Source organism: Heterocephalus glaber, unplaced genomic scaffold (assembly GCF_053883595.1).
Source record: "Heterocephalus glaber isolate CG9 unplaced genomic scaffold, H.glaber_assembly_v1.0 deba00001481, whole genome shotgun sequence".
NCBI classification, from domain to species: domain Eukaryota; kingdom Metazoa; phylum Chordata; class Mammalia; order Rodentia; family Bathyergidae; genus Heterocephalus; species Heterocephalus glaber.
In genome coordinates, this window is record NW_028258317.1 from 13,938,726 (window position 1) to 13,965,914 (window position 27,189).

General features: G+C 43.8%; 1 protein-coding gene across 6 annotated transcripts in view; it reads right to left on the bottom strand.

Moving 5' to 3' along the window:
* The window catches only part of LOC101700022 (stimulated by retinoic acid gene 6 protein-like), a 45,064-nt gene extending 25,391 nt beyond the window's left edge, over positions 1–19,673 (bottom strand). Inside the window, exons 1-4 of one of the 6 annotated variants that reach the window (XM_087183649.1) lie at positions 19,440–19,673; positions 8,343–8,418; positions 6,036–6,136; positions 1,262–1,392 (exon numbers count right to left, since the gene is read on the bottom strand). In XM_087183649.1, the coding sequence (XP_087039775.1) occupies positions 1,262–1,392; positions 6,036–6,136; positions 8,343–8,418; positions 19,440–19,459 (328 nt within the window). In that variant the 5' untranslated portion in view covers positions 19,460–19,673. The remainder of the gene's footprint in view (positions 1–1,261; positions 1,393–6,035; positions 6,137–8,342; positions 8,419–19,439) is intronic. The other 5 variants (XM_021244611.2, XM_004864977.4, XM_021244613.2 and 2 more) reach the window with 5 other exon arrangements.
* Positions 19,674–27,189: the final 7,516 nt, after the last annotated feature.

Consider the following 27,189-nt stretch of genomic DNA (forward strand, 5'->3'; position numbering starts at 1 on the left):
CATAAGAATGATCAATAAAAGAAAAACATGAGTAAATTAAATTTTATCAAAATTAAAGATGTTAGCCCTTTGAAAGTCTGTTAGGAAGATGAAAGTACAAGTCATGGACTGGGAGAAAATATACACAATTCAATTCATATACCTGATAATGGACTTATACCTAAAATATTTTTTAAAACCTCTTTAAATGCAATTAAAAACCCATAGTTTTTGAAAATAGGTAAATGACCTGAACTGGCATTTCACCAAAGAAGGTATAAGAATAGCAAATAAACAGATGAAAATATGCTCAACATCATAGTCATTATGAAAATGCAAAACAATATCTTTACACACCTCTCAGAAGGCCTAAAACTAAAGACTGATCATACCATGAGTTGCCAAGGATGTGGAAAAAAGTGGAACCTTTATACTGATGATAGTAAACTAAAAATGATACAATGACCTTGGGAAAGCAGTTTGAGTTTCTTTAAAAGCATTTTCTACTAGATGATCTATACAACCCAGAAATTCTACTCATGGGTATTTACCAAGAAAAATGGAAGCAAAGGTGCATATCAAGACTTGTACACAAATGTCCATATCAGCTTCATCTGCAATAGCCAGGATGTGGGAATAAAGTAGATGTCTATCAAGAGTTGAATGAATAAACAAACTGTTTAATAGAAGAATGCTCCTCAGCAATAAAAAGATAAATTACTGACACATGCTAACTATGTATAAATCTCAAAATAATTATGCTGAGTGAAAAAACCAGATGCCTTTCCCAACAAAAGGAACAAAAAAAGAAAACTGAGGACACCCTGTGTGATTTCATTTAGGTAAAAATCTTGGGAAATGTAAATTACTCAGATCAGTGATTGTCTGGAGATGGGGTAGTGACAGGAGATGACAGGAAAGCAGAGATTACAAAGGGGAATAAAGAAACTTCTGAGGTTCACTATCTTGATTATAGCAATGGTTTCCTGGGTATAAATATTTGTCAATGCTTCTCAAGTTGTATATTTCTAATGTGTGATGATGTATCATTTTAGTTTTAATTTACATGTTCTTAAAGACTAATGAGACATTGGTACACATTTGATCACTTAGGTTTGTAGCCCATGAGAGGGAACTGGCCTGGATTGAGAGCTCTGGAATTGTAGAAGAGATCATCAGTGCAGTTCACAAAGTTTCCCCCTGATTCCAGAGAACCCCATGGTCTCTGATAGCAAGAATTTCCATGGTGACATTCCCAGCAGGTGTGAGGTAACTGTAGTACCTTGGGCCCACTCTGGGACCTGCAGGGGCCGGTAGCCTTCGGAGAACAAGAACATGACCTTATTGGCTGTGGCCCCAAAGGCAACTCCATAGGACCATCGGTTACTAAAAGTCCCCACGAAATCCAGAGGCCTGTAGACAACAGAAACAGCTCGTGAGGCCAGAGGATGACTGTGAGACATCATTTCCACAGATCATTTCCAAAATAGCTTTCCCACATGAAGGAGGAATTACTGAATGGTGAAGTATTTTATTGCAAGTGAAATTTTCTGAGGCCCCCTATGCTGGGACTGAAGCTAGGCATGGATTCAGGGTACTGAAGTGAGGAAGACAAAATTCTTCCCCTGGAGGACCTCCACTCCTAGTAGGGGATACAGCAAAGATGCTAGTAGCTATGACACAAAGCAAAAGGGGACAAGTTTGGTCCATAAGACACCGACAGTATGACTTGACAAATCAAAACCAGGAACATGTTCTACACAGTTTGGGGCAACTTGCCCCATACCCAGATCTTCCTATGAGAACTCTTCCTTCCAATATTCCTAATGAGGGCCTGGGAGTCCACATCATTTATGCGGACACCATGTGATTGAATAAACTAATACTATGCCACCCCAAAATATGCCATCTGGCAGGTGAAATACTTTGAGTTAAAAACATTTTAAAAACAGCAGGTACAAGATCACTCAGATCTTCATGCTGTCTCTGAAAAAAAAAAGACCGAAACCAGACATGGTGGCACACACCTGCAATCCCAGCACTCCTTCTAAGGCAGGAAGATTGCAAATTTGAGCCTACCTAGGGAACTTAGCAAGATCTTGCCTCAAAATAAAAAATAAAAAAGCTAGATAGGTAGCTCAATGTTAAAACCTTGAGTTCATCCCCAGTATTGAAAGAAAAAAAAAAAGAAGAGGTGAAATTCCCATGTGGTATCTCCATACTGATTTCCACAGTGCTTGCACCAGTCTACACTCCCACCAGCAGTGGAGCAGGGTTCCTCTTTCCCCACAGCCCTGCCAGCATTTGTTATTGGTTGATTTCATGATAGCAGCCATTCTTTCTGGAGTGAAGTGGGATCTCAGCATTGTTTTCATTTACATCTCTCGAATGACCAGTGATGTTGAACATTTTTTCAGGTGTTTATTTGCTATTTCTACTTCTTTGTCTGAGAAATGTCTGTTCATTTCAGATGCCCATCTTTGGATTGGGTCTTTAAATTTGGGAGGTCTGATCTTTTTAAGTCCCATTTGACCCTGCTATTCCACTGCTGGGGATCTTCCCCAAAGAATTAAAAGAATCATATCAAAGTGACATATGTGCGCCCATGTTCATAGCAGCACAGTTTGTAATAGCTAAAACTTGGAAACAGCCCAAATGCCCATCAACTGGAGACTGGATAAAAAAAATGTGGTTTTTTTAATAAAATGGAGTACTACTCAGCCATAAAAAATGAGAAATTAGAGACATTTATAGCTAAGTGGATGCACATTGAGGCGATACTCTTAAGTGAAATAAATAGGACACACGTGTAAATACCGAATAGTTTCTCTGGTGCGAGAAACTGAAAGTGTAAATAAGGACTAAAATGTATAATAGGTAATGTGAAATAGGAAGAAAAGGGGCAAAGGGGAAGGAAGTGGGAGGGCTAGGGGAAAGGATAGAAGGGAATGGGATTAATATGAGAAAATGGAAAAATAGGAACAAAATCTGTGTAAATAGGGAGGACTGGAATGGTTGAAGGGAGGGCTGGGCAAAGGTGAAAAATAAGAACCAAGAGAGACTATGTAAAGGTGCAAATTTCCAATGATGAATGTCATTATATTGTATACCTAAAATGTACCAATGATTAGAATGAATAATCGATATTGTAAAATAGGAAGAAAAGGTCCAAAGGGGTAGGAGTAGTGGGAGGGGAAGGGGAAAGCAAAGAAGGGAAAGGAAAAATGATGAGAAATGGAAAAAATGGAAATAAAGTCTTTGTAAATAGGGAAGAGTGGAGGGGGTGAAGGGAGGGCTAGGAATGGGGAAAAAATAAGAACCAAGATGCATCATGTAAAGGTACAATTCCCAATGAGAAATGTAATTGTGTTGTGTACCTAAAATGTACCAATAAAAGAATTTAATTAAAAAAAAAAAAAGAAATTCCCATGTGACAGATGTCTTTCTATGTAGAGGGGAAAATAATATTCTTATCATCAAGGATGAGAAGTTGAGATTGAGAATTCTGCACAGATCTTATTAAAATAATTTATCCTCTAGTCTCTCCATATCATTTAATTACTTTTTCACAACTTATTTCCTTTTGTCTACTTCAATATATAAAGGTTTGGGTTGGGGATTTATCTCAGTTGTTCTGTTGCCTAACTCACAGGCACAAGGTCCCAAGTTTGATCCCCGGTACCAAAAAAAAAAAAGAAAGAAAGAAAGAAAGAGAGAAAGAAAGAAAAAAAGAAAAATACACATATATACAGGTTTAACTTTAACTGAATCTTTGGATCTTCATTTCTTTGTGAGGGCATCTGTGTCATGTAAAACTTAGAGTAAATACAGTTGTATGATTTTCTCCTGCAGACTTGTCTTATGTTGATTTAATTCTCTGGTGTAGCTGGAAAACCCTAAGAGGTCAGAGGTGAAATTTTACCCTCCCTCTATGAGCATGCTTTCCTGGCCACAGTGGACTGGACCATGGGTCACCACTTGACTTTGGATGAGCCAGGCAAATATCCAGTCTTGTATTTTGGATTTGTGAGCCAGCTAGCTGTTAAAGATATGGTCTCCAAAATTACACCGAAGTGGGTTCAGTCAATGCTAGAGGAAAGCCAAGGTCACAGGGAAGCAGAGATCCTAAGCCAGGTAGCAGAGAAAAAACATGGCAAAATGGTGCTGAGGGGGGCCTGCTAACATGGATGGCAGAAAGAGAAAGAATTAATCTCTCATAGATTCTCATTTCTAGAGAGCCAGTCCCCATGAGGCCATCTTTGTTTCTGTGAAATATCAGCAACTTAACTAAAGAAAAAAATTCTTTTTCCTTTCCTGTAAACAAGCCGGAATGGATATGTATTTTTTCTAACCGAGAGTATTTTAGCTACATCAGAGTAAGTAATTGCATTTGGGAAAAGAGAAAGCCTCTCCAGTCCACTTGAACTTAGGGCCTTAGTGAGCACTTAAATGGCCAAAGATCAGGACCTTGCAAGCAGGAAGTCCCACTGGTCACAGCCATCTTCTCCCAGAAGCCTCAGCCACTGCCACTCAGCTGCCCACTCTTTGTTTCTTAGCACTAGGTTCATACCCTGTCTCAGCACACCTTCCTTTATGTCACCACATGCTTAGGAAACTATAAATTCCACTGGGGTGGGACCTAGCACAGGACCTTGGAAAGAGTCTGTGCTCAGTACAAGTTTGCAGGCATGTATTTTGTTGAGTTGAACTGAATTCCAATCAAGATCCCATCCACACTAAGCACTATGAGACCCATTTTCCCCACTCTTTAAAACAGAGATGGAAACTCCTATTTTCTGCTCATCATAGAGTCACTGTAGACAGTTATTGAAGAACTGTAGAGTGTCATGCACACATGATGGGTTATTACTGGGTGAAGATGTTAGGGTAAAATTACTAAGAGAAGCATGTGATGGGAAAGTGACCAGTGAGCAAATCAAAAGTGTCATGATCAACTTAATTCAAAGAAGTTTAATATAATTGCTACAGAGCTCCTACTTCTTTTCAAGTCATGCACCAGTCCCTGTATGCCAAATAGGCTAGAGTCTTAGGATCTTTATACAACAGCCTCATTATTTTTTCGTTGCCTCTATCAATGTGGCTTGCATCTGACAATGTGGTAGGCACCAACTGTCCCAGTGAGGAGTATCCAGAATGAATCTGGCTGCTACTTAGGTCTGCTATTTAGTATCCTTGAACATTGTGGCTGGATTTTCTTCAGTCCTGGCATCCTGGCTTCCTCTCCCTTCTCCAGAACCAAAGGCTGAGATCTCAGAATGTCCACAGCTTGAACATGTTATGACACTGCAGGAATCAGAGAGAATGTCAGACCAATCTGGGTCAAAGCTCTTGTCATTTATAGCTTGGTGGCCTTGGGCGAGTCATTTACTTCTGTGGACCTGAGTTTTCTCATCCACCATATAAAGATAAGAACCTACACTGTGGTTCACTGGCAAGAAGGTTTATGAAACTAATGGAAGTGAGACAAATGGCTCAGGACCTGGGTCATAGGTGTATGCAATAAATAACTCTGCAATGGTGACAATGGCAATGATGATAATGATGGTGATGATGATGATGGTGATAGGATAATGAGGCAGATTAATTAGAACTTGAGGAAAAGAGTGATAAGGGGTACAGAGATTCTGACTGGCAGAGCTAGAAAAGCCCTGAAACTCCCCTGGTCCAGTGGGATTTGGTGCATGATTCATGGTGCCATCCCAACAAAGAAGCTCACTGCCTCCAGTCATGGGAACTCCTTTCCTCCTGTTTCCTGAGGTGGCCATTGTCCTGAGGGTGGAAGGGCCTTTTTCATTGTGGCCTGAATCTTCGGGAGAGGCTTCATTCATATCTGGGCATCCCTGGGTGCTGATGGTTGCAGTGGCTTGGAAGCCCACTCTGCCTTCTTAGAGCTTTGTCTGCATTGAGGAAGTGATAAGAAGGACTGTGCATGGTTGGAGAGAAGTGTTGGGGAAACTTGGGAACTACCTGGATTTCTGATTGGCATTGGCCCCAATCACAGGGTATCCCAAGCTACTGACCCAGACTCGACTCACATGATGATTCCAAAGTGGTTCCCAAGGAGGTAAGTGGTATCATCTTTCTTTCTACGGTGCTCTTGTCTTTGGAGGAAGGACAAAACCAAAATGATGAGAAACTGTAAGAGAAGATGAGCAAGTTAGTAGGCTGTTCATCCTCAGCCTGGCCTTGATGCCCTCACAGAAAGAGAATGTGTAGGTGAGAAGAATGCTTGGTCCAGGACATCTCTAGTTCAGAGTCATGAGCTGACTACACACACATGAGCTGCCAAAATGTTTTGTACTGAGTTTTCCTTTGTGTTGCCCTGATCAGACATAGGTTCGAATGGAACTTCTCCCACATTATGCCCAGAAGGAACTCCTAACTTCCATGGACCTTGGTTTCTTCATCTGTAAAAAGACAGTAATATCTATGAGGCTGCAAATCCTTTTCTGCTATGTTCCTGTGGATTCAGTCATGTTCTCATTCACTTGATACACTTTCCTTCTACTAGAAATTTCTTGAGCGTTGTCTACACCTAAGAGTTGTCTCCATCTCCTGACCTCTCACTGGCTCTTTAACCCCTTTAATTTGGTTTCTACCCCATCACTCCATTGAAACTGCTATGGCCATGGTCACTACTGGCCATCAATCCAATTACGCTTTAAACCCAAATCCAGCTTCGTCTCTCAGCAGCATGCCTCAGTGCTGACTACTTCCTGCTTTCAGAAACATTCTGCCCTAGGCTTCCATCAACCATGCTTTCTGCCTTTCCATTACTTCTGCCTTTCTCCCTTTCCAATACTTTTCAGTCTCCTTTGCTCGATTTTTCCCCAGCTCCTAGATTTAGGGCTCCTCAAGGCTCCATTCAAGGGGGACTTTTCTTTGTACCTGGTCTTTTCCTCCTCAGTGACTTCATCCATGTCCATGCTTTTAATGACCCTTGACACACAGAAGACTCACAAACCTGCATCTGTACCCTAGCCCTTGCCCATGGCTGTGCAAACTATGAGACTTCACAGTTGACATTTTTTTTCTGGTTTGTTGAAAGCATTTCAAGTACAGTATATCTTAAATGAAGCTCACAATTTTCCTCCCTGCCCTGTTGCTTCATTGATCCCAAACCAGGATCTCTTCTAATTTTCTATAACTAGTGAATGTCAAATGCCATCATCCTTCCAGTTGTGCAGAAACCCAGGACCATCCTCAGCCTCTCCCTCTCCCTAACCATCCTGCCCAACCTACGATGAAGTCCTACTGTTTTCATTTCCCAATATCTTGAGTTGACCACTGTCATCTAGAATGAGCTAAAGCCTCCTCTCCCCAGACCCCTGCAACAGTCCCTTAGTTGGTCTTTCAGCCCTGTGTGTTGCCCATCTCCAGCTTGATCTCTATGTTAAGTGAGAGTGAGCTTTTAAAAACATATATCTGATCACACCACTCTCATGCGAAAAATACTTCAATTACTTTCCATTGTACTTAGAAAGAAGACAAAATGCAGCACAGAGCCCCATGGGGCTCTTCTTGGTCTGGGCCTGCCTACCTTCCCAGATGTCCCACATCAGCCATCTTGGCCTTCTCAGTTCCCTCCACTCTCCGTGCTTCTTTCCTCCATAGGACTTTTGCACAGGCTCTCTCCTCTGCCTGAAATGTTCTTTACTACATCTTTCAGCAGACTGTGGCTCTATCTCTACTTTCTCAGAAAGGTTTTTCTTTTTTTAACTCCCCTACAAATCAGTATCCCCATTAGACTTAAAAGATTTCTTCTGTCTGTTCACAGTGTAAGAAAATTAGCCAAAGTTTAGAAGAAATCTCAGCTGGTGTCTCTCCCTGACATATTCAGGTACCTTTGGGAGCCTGAATAGCACAGCTACACAATTTCTTTTTTCTTCCATTATGGTTTGTATCTAGATGTCCCCCCAAAGTCACGTGTTCATAGGTGGGACTTTTTGGAGCTGGCTGGATCTAGGGTATGTGATACTGGGATTAATGATGTGTGGTACAAAATTAGTCCACTGTTTGGCTTAGCATAGTTCTGGGTATGGATAATGGGAAGGCCTATCCTAGGTGTGGGTGGCACCACCCAAAAGGCTTGTAGCCTAGATGGGATTAAAAGGAAAGGGAGGCTTACTGCTTGCTGCCTCCTGCCTGCTCTGCCATGGATGGTTTCTCCTCTGCAATGCCCCTCTGCCATGCTGCCTTGCCTTGGAGCCAGCTAACTATGGACTGAAACCTCTACAAACTATGAGCAGAAATAAACCTTTCCTCCTTTAACTCATGGGTGTTTGGTACTTTGCCCCAGAAACAAGAAAAGTAACTAAGATACCTCCCTTCCCTTTACTTACTGATGGGATGAGGGAGTAATGGAGAAAAAGTTCCATGTCCAGTGAACGTGTACAGGTGACATTTAGCTGCCTGGTGCTGAAAAACAATGGCAAAAAAAATCGTATTTATATAATTAGTCACAGCTGGGTGTGGTGCCACACACTTGTAATCCCAGCGCTTGGGAAGCTGAGACAGGAAGATCACTGTGAGTTCAAGGCCAGCCTGGGCTACATAGTAAGTTCAAGACTAGTCTTAACTACATAGTGAGACCCAATCTCAAAAAAACAACAAAACAAAACAAAAACAACATATAATCAACAGTTACTGCTGCAGTCATTGACTCTTTATCCTTAAGCATTACTCTTAGGAGTTTGGCTTATTATGATCTTTTTCAGCTTTGTTTTCTCAGAGCCAGGGCTGCTCACCTACTATATGTCTTCCATCTTCCTCAAATGGACTAATCTTCTTGTATTTCTTTTTCCAGCTCAGTTATTTACCCAACTTCCCTGATAAATGGAACTAACTCCTTCATTTCGTTCTTCTTTTATTAGTACATGATTGCAGTACATGCAGTTTACAATCATCTTGGGGACTGAGTACATATATATATAATATAGCTTGATTCTTTTTTTAATCCCCTTCCCTCCCACCTCCTTCCCTCCTCCTCTAAGTATCCTTTTCCCATTTTTGTTCTTGTTGATATTACTAATCTTATCACTCATGTTTATGACATATAATGTTTATATTCATTGAGGTTATTAGGTTCTTGTACATGGCATATCTTTATTGTACTTATTTTCTCTTCCTCACCTGCTCTCTTCTTCATTTCATTTCTTTTCTTTTTTTTTTTTTTTTTGGTACCAGGGATTGAACTCAGGTCCTTGCGTTTGTGCAGCAGGAGGCAAAACCACTGAGCTAAATCCCCAGCCCTCTTCTTCATTTCTTGATGACACCATTAGAAGCAGATTCAGGTTCTACAGTCCCTAAATCTTATATAATTTGGGTGCTCCCTTTAAATAAAACTATAAAAAAATATTCATTTTTCATAATTTAAGGAAAACATGTAATGAATGACTTAACTGGGATCCCTCTAACCCTTCCAAAGCTTTGGAAAGTCCTGTGTGAGTGAGGGGTCCTGAAATTGAGGCCTCATTAGCTTCACAGGAAACCAGTTTGTGGACATGCTTTTCCATGGCCAGGGTCAGGATGCACCAACTGGTCTGTAGGGCTGGAGAGGCTATCAGACTACACCCTGCAGATTTTGTCCACTCCAGTCCTGCTATTTGTGGGACAGGGCTGGAGGGGTCTCATGTCTGAAACATAAGGCAGTAGTTTCACCACTTCTTTTTGAAAGAGGCCCTCTCCTTTCTGGGGCTCCCACACACTTTGTTCTTGCTGTTCTGACTTCTACAATATCACCACAGCCCACTCTATCACATTTCCAGATCTTTGCACATGCTGTTCCCAACACTCACAGCATCTGTCTAGCCATCTCCAGGGTTTCCTTCCCTGCCCATTTACCACTGTTCTCTCAGCAGCCTGAAGGAAGAGCACTCTTCTAAGCAGTCCAGGAGCATGACACGTTTCCCTGTAATTTTTTAAAATGCCAGTAACCCATGGGTAAGTCTAACTCTCGATCTGGATCATCCAATCAGTGGTGGGTTAGAGGCGGGTGAGACTTAAGCTGTTAGAAATGTAATAGGACTATAAAGTCTTCTCTCAGGATAATAAACTAAATCCTCAATCAATATAATTCATCCCATATAAAATAGTAGGAAAGAAGGAAGGAAGGAAGGAAGGAATAAAGGAAGGAAGACCACAGCCAGACTGAAAGCAAGAAGGGGATCTATCAAGAACACAGAAACTAATAGAAAATCCTGAGCAACGGGGATCAATTGGAACTATATCAAAGAGAAAAAGCACCAGCCAACACAACCACAGGTTGTTGGACCATGCAGGAAGTACTTCATGCCATAGTATAAGAAGCAGAGAAATAATGGTGCCAGAATAGACCACACAGAATGATAAGCTGGGGTCTTACAAAGAGAGCAATAAGATAGGATGTTTTTGCCCAAGTCCTATTACCTCTGGTTACTGTCCAGGGGCAGTGGGGTTTATGTCTTCGGGGAGTAGAAGACATGTGTCACTCAGAGAGAGGCAGTCTCCTAAATTGTAGGTAGCACCTGGTAGGCATCAGGAGATTGGGCATTGACGGGCTAGCTGCTGAGGTATCTGACATCATTTTTAAGCAGAATGGGGTCAGACTAAACTTGCTTTTTAAAAATTTAATAAACAAAGGAGATTTCTTATGCCAGTATATATAAATACGTCTAATTCTTTTTGATGGATGACTCTGCTGGGCAGATTCTCCATGGGGCCCATCTCCTTCATGAAGAGGCTGAGCCGGGAGGCAGTCTTTTAGTAACAGGTGAGCTCAGAGAAGACCCACAGGTAGCTCTCTAAATAAGGGGTGCAGAGGCACCAAATCTGGTCCCCTTACTAACCTCCAACTCCATCAGCCACTGTACTAAACAGATGACACATATAAAAGTCAACACAAGTGAGAAGGCCACCGAGACCCATGTCCCACACTGCTTCCTGCTATACCCAGGGCTGCTTGGGTGAATGTGTTGAAGCTAAAGAGCAGTGGCCTGACCATTCCCCTAACTGTAGAAGATCTGCCCAACACTGAGAGTGGCTGAAAAATGTGTTTGTGATACAGTGTTAAGTTAAAAAACAACAACAAAATAAAAGATTGTGAAGAGTGGCCATCTCTGGATGGAACTGGAAGCCATTCTATTTTCTTTTTCTTTATGTTTTTCTGAGTTTCCCAGGTGCAGTACAACAGACATATATTACTTGACAGCTGCATATCTATCCCATGAACATAAAGCAGCATCTGACACAATGTAGACAATAATAAACAGGTGGAGTGAATGAATGGATTGCTTTTGCAACCAAGAGAAGACTGAATGTTGTCCCAAAGCAAGAGAACACTGTTCTGAAGGGAAGACATTCATGAAACCAGCATTAAGTGAAACCATGCAAAGTATGTTCTATGATAGGGAAAAACGGACAAATCTGTCGTTAAGGTAAAGAAATTGAATATAATAGCTCTGTTGCCCAATCTGAGTATCAACATATATCTAGAACATAGTTATCTTTACTCCACCTCACTTCTCCAACACCTCAGGACAGACTGTCTGCCAAAGGTATGGGGATAGTGTCCCATAATCCTACTTCCTTTGGTCCTAACTTGGTCACTGTATGGTAATAAGTATTGAAACTATATTCCATTGACTGACATCACTTTCCTGTGTGCCACTATGTCCTGGGCACTCTATATTGTCTAACTTAATCTTTTTAAGAATTTTATGAGATAGGTTTATTAGCCCCCTTTTAAAATGAGGAACTGAGGCCAGGAGAATTCTAATGCCTTGCCAAGGAGAAGAGAAGGTTGGAGCTGGGGTCTCCTGTGGTAAACCCCCTGTCCGCCCAGGTGCAGGCTCATCCGGCTGCTCTGTTCCTAGCTCCCAGACTTCCCTGGCCTTTGGACTGTTGCTGTCAGTGACCCTGAGTCTCTCTCAGCACCTGACACAGAGAGGCTCAGGGGAGGTTTGTTAAATTCCATGGAACTCTCCAACGGGAAGCTTCAGCCCAGAGAGGAACAGGGATCAGGGAATATCATGCAGCCGGGGACTATTCCAGTGATCTCAGTGAGCAGAGTGGAATGGATCCTGCTGGTCAGGCAGAGGTTATAGGAGGAGAAAGAGGTGCACACTGTGTGTGTGTGTGTGTGTGTGTGTGTGTGTGTGCGTGCGTGTGTGTATGGGGCAGCACAGCAGCCTGTGCTTTGGGAAGTCTGCTTCTGTGAGATCCCAGGAATCTGCACACTCCTACCTTGGAGCTCTGAGGTAGACAAGGAGGTGTGCTGGGAAGAACCAACTAACACTATCAGGAATTTGCAAGGCAGCCATTATATAACACAACTGCCAAAACCAGAATTATATAAATGTAATTAAATGAGTTATATTAAAAACAAAAGAAATAAAGACTCAAAACTCATCCTTTCCTAATCGTTTGACTACCTTGTACTATTAGCTATGTTCTTGAGGCTCTTTCCACCGGCTATGTCTGTCTGGAGGGTGGAAACACTGTGAGGGTGACATAAGTCACTGAAGGACTAATTACACTGTGAGAATCTGTAATCATTACAAATCAGGGCACAGTTTATTGTTCTGCAGATTGTCTACTCAGTGAGAGAGAAAAATGTTAACAATGCAGATTTTAAAATATGTTATATTTGTACCCATTACATTGTAAATAACAAAAAAAAAAGCCTGAAGAAATATTATTCCAGGATTCAAAAATGGTTGTGCCAGTCACCAAAAAAAGTTTTGATCAATTGATGAACAGGTGAAATTCTATCATCTTACTTTGTTGTTTCACATTTGTCTTACTCATTAATGTAAATAAAAATGTCAAACAACATGAGTCGAAACTATGCTCATTGATCGGTTGCAATCATAGGTTGGCTATAGAAATAAGGGTTCAGCAAAAATCAATGAAAGCATTCTGTGGAAATTAATTGGCTACATGGAATTTGTAATAAAGAGTATATATTTTGTTATTATTCATAGATTGTGTGCGATATCTGTTATAGCAACATAACTTACAACAAATTTATGTACAAGTCTGTGCCCTTTTTCCCTCTGGAAGCCAGTTGTTAGACTTTTTCCAGCATGCCACTGGCAGATGTGGCCCTGGCCTTGGGCATGGCTTGGAATCAGGAGGATGTTTCAGTTAGGAGCACAGAGGTAAATATTAACTATACTTTAGGAGACAGTGGAGTTTAGCGTGCAGAACCTAGGAAGAAGCCATTGCCTTATCCTCCCCTCTGTGCTGCAGTCTTTTCCCTACTCTGTAAAAGGAGGAGACTGGCCCAGATCAGTATTTCTCAAATTTTTGACAAGTCACGTTTGTATGTGTTACATACAACGCACAGTTGTAACTATGACTTGGTTCAGATGACTTTGCTAGGGTCATCTGTTCCTGAAGGCCTCAGGCAGATGACACATTCAGCAAATATGTGTCTTTGTGCTGCCAGTTCCTAGTCCCAGGGTCTTGCTCAGATGTGCACACAGCCAATGAGGTCATCTGGAAAGCACAGCTCAGACCTTATCACCTTCCTCCTCCTGGGGGTGGGCCCACAGCCTCCCGACTCCTCTCCTGACCCAGGGTTGCTCCCTGTCCTCACTCAAAGGCATGATCCCCTCTCCCAGGTCCTCTCCAACACTCATCACTTCTGCCTCATGCTACAAGTACATTTTTTCAGGTCTGATCTCTCACTCTTAGGTTGTACATTTTTCAAATGCCAAAGGCAAGCCAGGCATTGTGGCACACACCTGTAATCGCAGTACTCCACAGGCAGAGGCAGAAGGATCGTGAGTTTGAGGTTAGTCAGAGCTACATAGCTAGTTCAAGGCAGGCATGAACTGTATAGCAAGGCCCTACCTCAATAAATAAATAAATAAACAAACAAAAAACATGTTTTAGTCAATTTTGAACTTCAACCATCCCTCACCCCTATCCTAGGTTTCTGATTTGAGACAGAGTACATCACAAATCCAAGCAAGTACTTGTTGAACAAACAAGGGAAGGAAGAAAGGAAGAAGGAAGGAAGGAAGGGGAAGAAGTAAGAAGAATAGAGGAAGAGGGAGAGAAGCACTACCCTGTGTGCTCTGGGAGCACATGTGGCTGGGTCACACCTTGTCCACCCAGATGTAAAGCATCTAATCCACTCTTGCTCATAAAGTCTTGGAGACTCAAGGCTCTGGAATCCAATCCCATGTGAGTTTGGAATGTCTGACACTCCCTAGCCCCTCCCATTGGGGGGTAGCCAGGAAATCCCATTTGGACCCTTTCTACCTCCCAAAGCAGACTCTTCCTGCCACAGAGACCTTGGGGCCCAGTGGGAAGGGCCTGGATATGGAACTGGGCAGGGTTGGGGCTAGGTCACCATGCAGTGCTGTGTGACCTCAGTGGGCCTTACTCTAGAGGCCTTACCCTTCTTCTCATGAAAATGGATCTGTTGCCTCCCTACCAGGGTGCTATGAGGAGTCAACACAGTAAGAGTCAAGCGCCCATACTCCTGTCCTGGGTGGGAAGAGCCAGGCTTCTTTTCCCTACTGCTTCTCTGCTTTTGGACAGCTCTAATACAGTGGCTTTCCTTTTTCAGAGCCAAAAGGGCTGCTCAGACCCCAGACTGTCTGCTGTTCTGTCCCTAGGGTGCTTGGAGCCCTTCTCCAGGCCATGTGGCAGCCACCCCTGCCCCTCCTCCCAGATCTGCCTCCCTGTCCCTCTCCACCCTCCCCGCAGTGTGTGTCATAGTCAGCAGGGCTGGGGATGTCAACAGCTCTCCTGCCCTGGGGCCCTGATCACACTGTGGATTGTAGTCCCTTATCTGGTTAACCAGTAGCCAGAACAGCTGCCCACATCTGGCCCCATGACCAGTTTTTCACTTCTGTGCTGCAGGAAGAGTGGCCCAGAGCAGCACACCTTTGGCTAGAATGGGACAGGTGCCAGCCAGAGCCACCAGACTCCTCTGATGAAGAGACTGGGCCAGGAAAACTGTACTGAATCCATCCCAACCCTGCAGCTAAATGCTGTGGCTCTGTAAGCTCAGGGGACCTTGAGTCTCAGTTTGGTGACTGGTGAATTGGGAGAAATGGACCACATGGCACACAGCCCACTGTCGCAGCAGCCAGCCCAGTGGAACTGTCTTTTCATGGGTCTGTGTCCTTCACTGGAGGAGGAGCTCCCTGAGGCTGGGACCTTTCTTCTTTCTCCCTAGTTACCCAGCCCTCTGCCCAGGCCCTACTTAGCAACAGCGGAGGCTCACTGCTGCTTCCTAAACTGATGAATAAAAAGTTATTGTCCTTCCAGGCCTTTCCATGTGCCATGTTTGCAGGGTTGTACGTTTATCAAATAATGTCATCCTAACAACCACTGTGGGAGAGAGGCATTGTTCATCACCCAACTCTACAGGTGAGAAAACTGAGGCACCAAAAGATAAGAACCTTGTCCAAGCTCCCACAGTTAGCAAGTGAGAGGACCAGGCATTGAGCTCTGACAATCTACTATTCAATTTCCAGCTCCTGTGGCAGGGGTAGCCTGAGGTCTCTCATAACAAAGATCAGAGAATTGCAAGGCCTCTTAGGGTTTGAAAGGGAATTTGTGTGCCAGGCCACCTGGACACAGCTGTAAGAGTTCCACAGGGAGAATACATTTTTTTTCAACAATGAAATCCATGAGGAAATGGTGCTGGGGGAAGGGGCGGGTGGGGAATCATAAAATAAGATTGGTTGTCTATTGACAACTGTTGGAGCTATAGATATATGAGGCTCTTTCTGCCACCCTCTCTTCCTGTGTATGTGTTTGTGCTTTTCTGTAATGAAAAATTTTTGTTTTCTAAATAAAATAAAATGAAGCCCAGATATACCACCACCTTGCCAACCATCTTGTCTGTTTTCTTCCCAGCTCCCTCATTCCCCTTCAGCTCTGCCTCTGAGAGTCCCCTAGATAGTTTCATGTGACTGTCTCTCTCTTCTTGCTTGTCATTTTGTCTCTGTGTCTGTTATTTTCTCTAACTCTCTGGGAATCAGGGAAAAGATTATACTGACAGGCACATATACACATCCTATTTTTGTTCCGTTTTGTGTCATTTTTCTCTCAAGACCTCTCTTTCTGTTCTCTTCTCCTTGCTTTGAGCACTCCATTCATCCTGAGCTCATGTACAGCTGGGCATGGTCAACTCCTGGCTGGTGCCCTCCATTAGAGGACGTGTATACGGTGTTTCCATGCAAGTCCGAGAAGCTCAGAGAATGCTACCGTTAAAAAAATTGATGCTAGAGGAAGACGAAAGTACATTTTTCTTCTCCCTACCTGTTATAATTTGAATCTTAAATGTCCCCAAAAATTCATGTGTTCAGGTTTGGTCTCCATCTGAGGACACTACTGGGAGGTGGAACCTAGTTGAAGGAAGTAGGTTGCTGGGAAGCACCCTAAGAGTATATTGGCTCTCTGACAGCTTTGTTTCTTAAAGGCTGCTGTGAGGTGCCCAGCTGTCCTCCACCACACACTTCTGCCGTGATGTTCTACCTTGTCACAGGCCCAAAGGCGGCAGGGCCAAGCAACCACAGACTGAAACCCTGAGCCACAGTAAATCTTTCCTCCTTTTGAACTAATTTCCTCAGGTATTTTTAACATACTACTGTTCTTAACTGTCCAATAAAGCAACACACTCTCATTTCTTTGCACTGGATAAAAATAACAATAATAATAGGTATTATTTATTGAATGTTTACCTTGTACCATGTGAGTTATTATCTACTTAAACCTTTCGCAACCTATGGAGCATGTATTCCCACTTCACACAAAACAAAACTGAGGTTTTAGAGAGGTTAAGTCAAAGCCCAAAGTTGCTCAGCCACTGAGTGACAAAGATGGAATTTAAATGCTTCTTATATTTTCTAGACAGGAAACATTCAGGAACTAAAAGCACATTAGGATATTGATAAAAAATTCACATCTAGGGCCCTCAGTGGGGACAGTGAACCTGCGCTCTTGGCTAGTAGACAAATCTGAACAACATGCTCAGGCCTGCGTCTGTCTTGTGAAGAGGGCTCCAAAAAGCCAGAGTATAACCCAAGGGACAGCTGTGATGCGGAGAATCCTGAGGGATGGATGAAGGCTGGCTTCACAATGATGCCAGTGGCTCAGACAGAGGGCACATCTGGCACAGGGGTGGGCCAGGCTCACTGGGCCCAGACACAGGGCCCATTGCCTGCATCCTAGGTGTCTGTTGCTGGGTGTCCCATAGGCTTCTCAGTCCACCTGTCCCAACCAAACAACACCTCCACCACCTGGTCCTCCTCTGGAATCCTCATCTCAGGAAGGGTCACCCCATGCGCCTACCAGTCCACATCAGACACCCAGCAGCACCCCCTCTCCTTCCTCTCCAATCCCTGCTGCATCCAGTCATGTCTGCCCGTGCCAGCAGCCACCACCTTAGTCTCAGCCGCTAATTTTCATGGAGACTGTTACAGTAGCCTCCTGTCCCTTCTCCTACCTCCAACCCATTTTGCACCCAGCAGTCCAAAGGGATCTTCCTGAAACTCCACACTGACCACATCAGTCCCTCTTGACTCAGCCTGTCCCCTTCTCTCCCAGCCATGGAGTCTCATTGGAGAGAAAGTGACCAGGTCTCTCAGACTCTCCAGTTCCATTTTCCCACCACCTCTGGCTGACTCTCTGTGCTCTCTGTCCACCTGTCCTTCAAGGTCCCTTCTGGTCTGGTCTTTTCAATCTACTTCCCTCTTTCCTGTGTCTGAGCCTCCATGTATCTTTTTTAAGTGACACTTATCATGCCTGGTTACGTTTTTATGGCTCCCTCTCTATTTTTTATCCTCCATTGTATCCCTCAATGTTCTAAACAGATGCTATGACACCAGGAGGTAGTGATCCTACCATATTTCCCAGAAAATAAGAACTAACTAGAGATCAAAAATGCCAGCCCCAGTCAACCTATCATTGCCTTCATTACCATTATCGAGTAGCCAATGGGCAGTGAATGGTGAGGTAAAATCTTTGCATGACACTGGCCATCACCATGGTAACAACCAGCTATTAATTACAGCTGGAATTTATTTTCTAGTTAGGTCTTATTTTCAAGGAAACATGGTATTTCTTGTTATATCCTGGAGTCACCTTTTCAGTTCTTCATCATAAACATTTACAGGTTAGAGTAAGAATTCTTAATTACTGTCATCTGGGCAGGACTTTACAGATCTACAATCCTTTCCCATTCTTGTTCTCACATGGCCTTCACGAAGTTGTGGGTAAACCTCATCTCTGTTAGAATGGTTATTTTCAGAAAGAGAACATAGAACAGGTGTTAGTGAGGATGTGGAGAAAAGGGAACTCTTACATGCTGCTGGTAAGAATGTAAATTAGTGCAACCATTTTGGAAAAGAGTATGAAGGTTCCTCAAAACTTAGAAAAAAGCACTACCAGGCCAGGGATGTAGCTCAGTGGTGGCGCACCTGCCTGGCAAGGGCAAGGTCCTGAGTTTGATCCCTGGCACTAAAAAAAAAAAATAGTACTACCATAAGAACCAGCTATCACACTACTGGGTACATAACCAAAATAAATGAAATTGGTATATCAAAAAGATCTCATTCTTATCACAACACTATTTCCAATAGCAAAGATACGGGATCAACCTGAAGATCTAAACAGTGGATGAATGGATAAAGAATGGAATACTATTCAGCCTTAAAAGGAAATCCTGTCACTTGAGAAAAAGTGGATAAGCCTGAAGGGAATCGCGTCTAAGTGAAATTAGCCAAATACAGAAAGACAAATACTGTACTGTGTGAACTCATTCATATGTGGACTTTAAAAGGGGCTGATCTCATAGAAGTACAAGGTAGAACAGAAGGAAGGAGGGAGGAGATGGAAAGGGGGTGATCAAGGGGTACAAAGTTATAGTTAGATGGGAGGAATCAGTTCTGTGTTCCATTGCACAGAAGGCCAGCTATGGCTCACACTAAAGTATTACATATTTCAAAATAGCTAGAAGAGGTTTTTTTAAATTGTTCTCACCATGAAGAAATGCTAAATGCAGAAGGTGATGGATATGCCAACTATCTTAATTTGATCAATGAGTAATGTATACATGTATTAAACACTGTATTGTACCCCATAAATATGTACAATTAGAAAGTAGCAATTAAAAAGTAAAGCTGTGGCTCAGGTAAAACAGAGGTTATTGTACCCAATTAATAGATGAAGAAATTGAGGCCAGAAACTGCAGAGCCAGGATTCAAACTCAGGATCTTCTAATTGAACATCTGGGCTCTGCTCACTCCTCTCTATAACTCTGAACTGAAGAGGAAGGAAGTCTACTCACTGACCCAGGAACCCACCCATGATTCTTTCTTCCATGCCACTGCCCTTCTCCCAGTTTTCATTAGACACCAACATCAAAGGAGACAGTTGCCTGGAGCATGCGTTGTCCCGCATGACTAGTCCCAGCCCAGCCCCCAAACACATACCTTGCATCTGTGGCAAACATCTTGCTGAGGACCGAAGCCCACAGGCGTGGTGGGCACAGCACTCACAGGTGAAGCTCCTCTGCGTTGTTCTTTGGGCTCCTGAGACTTTTGGTTATGATGGATTCTGTTGAGCTGGTCTTCTATCCAGTTCTCTCTGCAGTGCCCCAAAACTGAGAGAACAAGCAAACATCCAGTCAAATATTTACCTGAGAAGTGAAAGAAGGCGGGCAGCCCTCTTCCTTGTTTCACCACTTGGCTGGTTTGTCTGCTCTTCCTCCTCTGCTTATGCTGCAAAAGCACAAACTTTTCTCCTCATGCTTTTCCCCTGACCCTTGCTGCTGTTCCTTTTACTCCCTGCTGTGGGCCCTGGCTCCCGAGCTCTCAGAGTTTTGCCTAGAAGCTGTGTGCATTTGACTAGCTGTAAAAATTATGACAGGCAATAAACTAGGACTCTGCTTCAAGGCAATAAACCAAGATCACTGGCTTATGGTCTCCTTGGATATTAGGTGGCCCATTGCTGGGAGAAGGGGTTGGAGACAAGTTCAAAACTAAACCCACCCTCATGGCAGAGTGGACTAGTTGTTTCCAAGTATTCATCTTCCCAGTGGAAAGCAAGGCTGTTGCTGGGTAGGGTCTTTCCAGCCAGGGCCAGCCTCTGGCCACCCTGACCTCTAGGAGCAAATATAAGACAAGGTCTCACTGGGGAATATGAGTGGAAGCTATGGGCCAACGTGGTTAAGAAGCAAGGGTATCTTTGCTACTTTCTTCTTCCCCATCTGCTGGTTGGACTCCAAGTCTTTACAGGAAGTGGATTACAAGAGTTAAGGACCCTTGGGCCAGTTACAGAGCTCAGTGGCACAGCATGTGCCTGGCAAGCACAAGGTCTTGAGTTCAATCCCTGGTACCAAAAAAAAAGAGTTAAGGAGCTGAGTCCTTGAAATACCATGCAGAGAAAACTGCCCTTTCGCAGACTAGTCCAAGAGCAATAAAGTTCTCTTACAAAAAGCCAGCAACATGCAGGTTTTATTCGTTATAGCAGCTTATGTCACCCTGTTAGAAATAGCACAGAATATAGAAAGCTTATCATACGGTTCAAGTCCATGACCCCTTTACCACCACCTGGAATACCTCCTCCTTCCTGCTCAGTGGCACTAGATTTGTGCACTAAGTCCTACGCCAAGCATTGTATCTGCCACAGATATGTCCTGACCACCATGATGCAATGTTCTTAGCTTGGTCAACATCCCTCTTGGGTCATGCACATAGATATTCTGCATTTGTCATCTAACACACATTTATAAAGACCCATCTGGTGCTATGGTTCAGAGTATGCACTGGGGAGCTGAATCCACCATTGAATAGTTGTGTAACAACAGGCAAGCTACATTGTTAACCTCCTTGAGTTCTGTTTTGACTGAGTTGCACCCTTTTTATGGACTTGTGAGGTTAAAAGGAGCTAACTTATATAAAATGCTTAGGAGGATCCCTGATACACAGTAAGTACTCTATGCATATCAGCTATTACTGGGCACCAACTACGTGCAGGTACTGGCTGAGATATGAGTCCACAGTCATACCACAGTGAGTTGTGTCCCAGTCCCAGCTTCCCTGCTTGATCCCAGAGACCAGGGAAGCCACAACCAGATCGGAGTCAGTAAAATGTCTGCAATACAGGGAAGACTCCTTGAACACATTCTCAAAATGAAAAAGGTGAAAGAAAGATAAAAAAGTATGAAGATTAACCACAACAGAGCTCTCTTCCTGGATTCCTCCCAGCAAAGAAGCCCTGTGAATGTACTTGCTCCGGACCTGGCCTCTGCTCCACTAGAAGGGGCATTTGTTCTTCATGCATCTTGACCAGTTTGGCAGGCAGAGCTGCAAAGCTTTGCTCCTTCCAGGCAGCTGGAGATGCTCTGTCTTCCAAGAGCATCCATCTGCTGTGTGCCTCCTGACTCCACAGCCCAGGCTTTGTATGGATATTTTCAATTCTTGGATGATCAGGGCAATTTTTCTCACAATTCTGCAATTATTCTCTGCATACTACCAAAAAAAGGTCATTATTAAATTGTCTCTGGCAGCCCAGGGAGACTGGGAAGCAGCCGCACTGAACCAGAGAAAAGTGAAGACACCTGTTCACAGACGCTCAGGTGGGAAATTTTATCCACACTAATAAGGACCCATTTCGGAGGGGTTGGCCTGCCCCATGCGTGGCCCCTTTGAACCTGGAGGCAGCTCTGTGTGGTGGATTTCTTCGCCCTCTTTCAGGTTTTCTCATGTTAGTGTTGAATCAAAACTTAGAACTTGACATATATCTCTGCAACATTTCAACATTTGATTTCTCTCCCCAGTGCCAACCTATGTAAGCCTCTTTGAATATTGCTTCTTCTATCCAACACATATTAATTCCTCTTTCCAATTATGGAGAATTTGAAGACTGTTTCTGAGTTCATCCGGGTTATTGTTGAAAACATTCAATAGAACAGAGCCCTATGGTACTCTGCTCAGACCTCTTCCCACGAGCTATGGAAAGGTGCCGCAGGTTGGCAGAGAGTGAGGAGAGGTGACAGATACACCAGAACCCAGTTTAGGAAGAGTTACTATACATTTTTACAGACACAACTTTTATTATTTGCACATCTTTTTATGAAAATTGAAACAAAATTTCATAACAACATAATAAGAGAAGAACAATAGTTAATACACTGTGTATCGTTACCTGCAAAGTGAGTTACTGTATTTGACCCCCACACTTAGTGGGGCTCAGATGGTGCCACAGGAAGAAACTGAAGAGTGTGTCACAATGGTTGTGCTTGTCTCCTGGGTGTTAGGACCTTATCTCAGGACAGCTTCTATTTAGTCTATAGAAACATGGCTTAATTACTAAATTCAGAAGCAAAAGCACTCAGAGGTCTGGAATATCTGGCATAGCTTTTTCTTTAATTCTAATGGCATTCTGGGGTGGGAAAGATCTGTGACTAGGGACTATTTTACTCTCTTTGAAAGGAACAAAGCTGATTTCTATTCTGATCCCATTCTGTCTCTGCTCACAAACAGGCCTGGCTCCCCACTGCTAGTAGAATAAAGCAAACTCTTCAGCTGGGCAGTCAGTGACCTTTTCGACCTGGCCTCAATCTATCTTTCCAGTCTATTCAAGATAAGACCCAACTCTGGATAAATCCTCAGGGGAGCTGGGGCTAGACTCTCAGGCCCCACCACCTCTCCTCTCCTCACTCATTCCCTCATATCCCAAATATTTATGAGATCCCTATGTACCACGCACTGCTCTAGTCCCTGAGGACAGATGCTCTTGGGACACAAACACCTCATTCCCTCTTCCCAGCTGGGCCAGGAGCTTGGAGTTGGCACAGCATCCTCCCTGGGAGAGCTCTAGTGTTCGGCAAGGGATGAGATGGCTGCACCAGAGAGCAGGCTGGGACAAATTACTGTGATGGGGCCACGCAGGGCAAAGTCAAGAGCAGTTCAGGTGCAAGGGCCACTTCTAGAGTACCAGGAGTGGGATCCACTTAAACTGAAGGCCAGCCATGTGCAGGAAAAAGAGCCCTAGGCCAGAACACCTGGAAACCTGGGTCTTCACCTCAGCTCTGCCTTACCTGTGTGACTGCTATGGTTTGAATCTGGTTTTTTCCCTCCAAAAATCATGTTGAACTTTGCCAGTGTGGTCCTGTTTGAGGATCTCCCCATGGTGATTAGGCCATTAAGTAGGGTTAACTCATTTCTCTTGTGAGTTTTCACTCTCATGGGACTGGATTAGTTACTGACAGAGTGGGTTGTTACAAAGCAAGTCTCCCTCATGTTTTGCTTCTTTCACGCACACCTGCTTGCTCTATTGTTTTCTGCCATGAGTCAAAGCAGCACGAGGCCCTCTCTCAAAGCCGAGAATATAGCAGTGCCATGATCTTGGACATCCTGGGCTCTAGAATTGTAGACCAAACTTAACTTTTTTATTTATAAATTAGCCACTCTCCAATATTCTGAAAACCAAGACAGCAAACTTGTGCCAGTCCCTTCCTATCCTGTATGCTCTAGTTGCCTGCTCTGTCCAGTGAGGTTGTCAGTGGTGACGTCTCAAATCCCTTCTCCCTGTGTGAGCCAGCTCAGGTGTCATCTCTGAAGCCTTCCCTGACCCCCTGACTGACCCCATCGCTGCAGGTAGACACACCTGTGAGCACTGGGCGATTTCTGGATGCATTTCTGTTTTCCCCTCCCAACCAAGACCTCCTTATCCCAGCACTCTGGCTCATAATCATTAGGAAAGTGTACATGTGTACAGTGCACACATCTGTAATCCCAGCACTCTGGGAGGCTCGAGGCAGCAGGATCACAAGGTCAAGCCCAGCCTGGGCACTTAGCCAGTTAGTGAGACCCTGTCTAAAAATTCTGAAAAGAGCTGGGATGTAGTTCAGTGCCAAGGCCCTAGGTTCAATCTCAGTACCAAAAGGGGGAAAAAAGAGGAAAAATATACCGTATGAAATTTATTGATAGGAGGAATATTCCTAGATCTGTAATTCTGGCATTGTCCACAAGGTGGAGACTTTCTACAGATGGCCACCCCAGAAACAGCACTTGGATACACTAGAAGCCCTAGGAAGATGCAGAAGGGACCAGGAAGTTCTTTCCTCAAGGACCTATTATTCTCTGGCCCCTGAGAGGCTCTGAGCTAGCCCCTTCCCCTCTGCCCATAAAGTGTCAGTCTATCAGACAGCAACACAGACCTGAGCCACCGTGACCCAGCCTGGCCCAGCCAGCAGAGAAGCGTGAACATAGTGGGTACCATAGGCTGATACCCTAGCCGCAGCTGGTGACCTCCTCGCTGACCTCTCAGGGCTCACTCTCCTTTCCCAATCCCTACTGTGCCACCACAAGCCCCCAGGGCTGCAGCTGCACTAACTTCTCTCCTGGCTCCTGATGGCACTGTGCTTTTTCTGGTCTTCCTGCCTCCCATATTGTTCCCTCCACTAGATTCCCTCCTTCCACCTTCCTTTCAGGCCACATCTTCTGGCTCTTTGAGATTCAGCTTAGGAAGTACCTTTCCCAGAAAGCTTTCCTGGACTCTCTTTCACCATCACTTTTCCATAGTAATGTTTATTTCTTCCTCATCTGCCACTCTCAGGCTACCATCTTGCTCACACAGTGAATGACTTACATTTCCACAATCCTGTGCCCAGCACAGGCCTGGTATGGAGTGGAAGGGACTGTGAGGAAGAATGAATGAATCAATAAATCTACAAATTAAGGGTTATGATGCAGCAAGGTGAACTGAGACCCACACTCCTCCCCAGTAGGAGAGACATTTTCTCAAGAATAGGGGAAACGCAATTCTACTTTCATGTTGACTCTGACTCAGACAGTAGACAATGCTCTTTTGCAGATAATGACACATTATTATTTTGAAAGTAGTAAGACCAAAGGCAAGTTCAAAGAAGACACATGCCTTCCTCACAGGAGACCAGGGTGTCTTTTAAGAAAATGAATCCTCGGGCTCACAAGAAGACCTCTCTCATTATTTGTGAGGAGACCAGTAGTAGCTGTTTTATTCACCATAGGAAAGGAAAAGCCCATGGGCTTCCACTTGGCCCTGACTCTCATCATGGCCCTAATTCCACATGTCACAGAATCACCTTGAGATTCGCTGACTGTTATATGTATGTGATCCGTCAGGAAATGGGAAAGTAACCACAAGGTGGGTAACTGGGATTAAACTTGGACACTGAGTGCAATCAGCCTCCCCCACCTTGATTGTGGTTCACTCTACCTGATGGTCAGAGGGCCCTTTGGTGAGGGCTTACAGGAAGACTGTAGAATACATTTGTACTTCTTTAAGTGGACTCAGTCTCCCTTTCAAATAAGGGGCTCTGTGTCTAGGTTAGGTTTGAAAACTGGACAAGAGGCCCTCTTCCTCTTTGGCTGTTCCCTTGCTTGCTCTGCTTTGTGGCTGCCTTGAGCTGAGTAGCTTTCCTTTGCCATGGCCTTCCACCGTGAAGTTCCAGACTCAGAGCCAGCTGATTATGGACTGAAACCTCTGAAACCATGAACCAAAATAACTCCTTTCCCCTTGAAGTTGTGTATGTCCGACATATTTGTCCTAGCTACAAGAAAGCTGACCAATACACTAGGAGTACCGTGGCAACTAACCTCTGCCAAAGGTTTCTGTAGTTGAAAACACTGTCATACCCATCTCATCCTATTTCCTATGATGGCACATGTGCCTTTCTATGTCTTCAGCACTTAAATGCTGCCACTCACAGCCCATCTCAATGGCAGAATTTCTTGTCATCATGTGTGGCTGAGAACACAGAAGAGAGCCACCATGAGATTTTCAAGAATGCTAGTTAATTTCTCAATGTCACAGTGAAGAGAATGTCCTCTGGGCCCCTTTGGAAAATGCAGTGGTGGGTGGGTATGCAGGTTGTTCATAATAAATCTATTCCAAAATCTCCCTAAGCCTTTTCATTCCTTCCTATATAACATACCAAGGAAGTTCTGGCATCTCAACGTCATTATACAGAGGCCATTACTGAGTCCTAATCTCAATCCATCAGCTAAGTAAGCTGTGGGGCCACCTCCCACTACACAAACCAATGTGCTGAGTCCAGAGTCTCCACTTGATAGAGCTGTATTCTGTTCTCCTCATAGGGCCCTTGGAATCCATCCATGCATGTACTCCTCAGGGTGTACAGTGTGATGTAGTGAATTCTTGTCCTTCTATTCAGAAGCTTTATCTTCCCAGGTCAGACTTTGTGCTTGTCCTGCTCAAGTATATCTGATGCCCATTGAAAGTCTAGAAGCCACAAGAGGTAGGTCCTGAGAGAAAAGGTATCCTGTGTAAGGCACGTGCTCAAGATGACCTTCTTACCCAAGGGAAAGACACGATGGACAAATCAGACATAATGGACAAGGGAAGCTCAGAGTGACTCAAGAGTTCGGGGTTCTCAGCTTCATCAGAGTCCACCCAGATATCTCATCCTAGTCTTAGGTTCTCACTTCCTCCTAACTGATATCCTAACTTTCACACAGGACAGTGGCAAGGCTGTGAATTCAACTTATATCATAATTCTGCAACTCATACAATTAAATTATACTCATTATTTTCAGCATTATTGACCCTGCAACCACAAGAAATGGATTTTATATGAAATTTATACATATAAATATATATATAAATTAATAATGTCAGTTATATAATTCATTTTATTACTGGAGCTAATTACATTTCTGGTTGTGATTTATCTTTGAGGGTTGTTTCCAAGGACCACTCCTAGTCAATATGTCACTCAAGGTCTACTCAGGTGAAAAACAATTTAATGTAAAGGATTATTAACTAGTTAAATTGGAGGTAGCAATTGCAGGAAACAGCTACTACGATTAGGGAAGGGAAAACACAGGGAAAGCTGGAATGATTAAAACTTAGAAGCATACAGGAGGGCATGCTTGGAGCTGAAACTCACCTTATCAGGGATGCTCTGGCCAGCTGACTAGAACATCTGAGCTTGAAGAAAGGGTCCTGGGGACCTAAACTCCAGCACACCACCAGCACTATGTGAGCCTCAGAATCTCTGTTTATCCCAGCAATGGCAGCGTGCCTCTGCCAGGTCCCCAAGTCTTGCTCTATACTTACATAGTATAGAGTTAGCAGAAGTCTGAGACTTCTGGGAGTCCCTCTTGGTAGCTCCTCCTCCTTTTACATCCTGTATCTCCAGGGCTGGGGATTTAGTTCAGTGGTTCCGGTGCC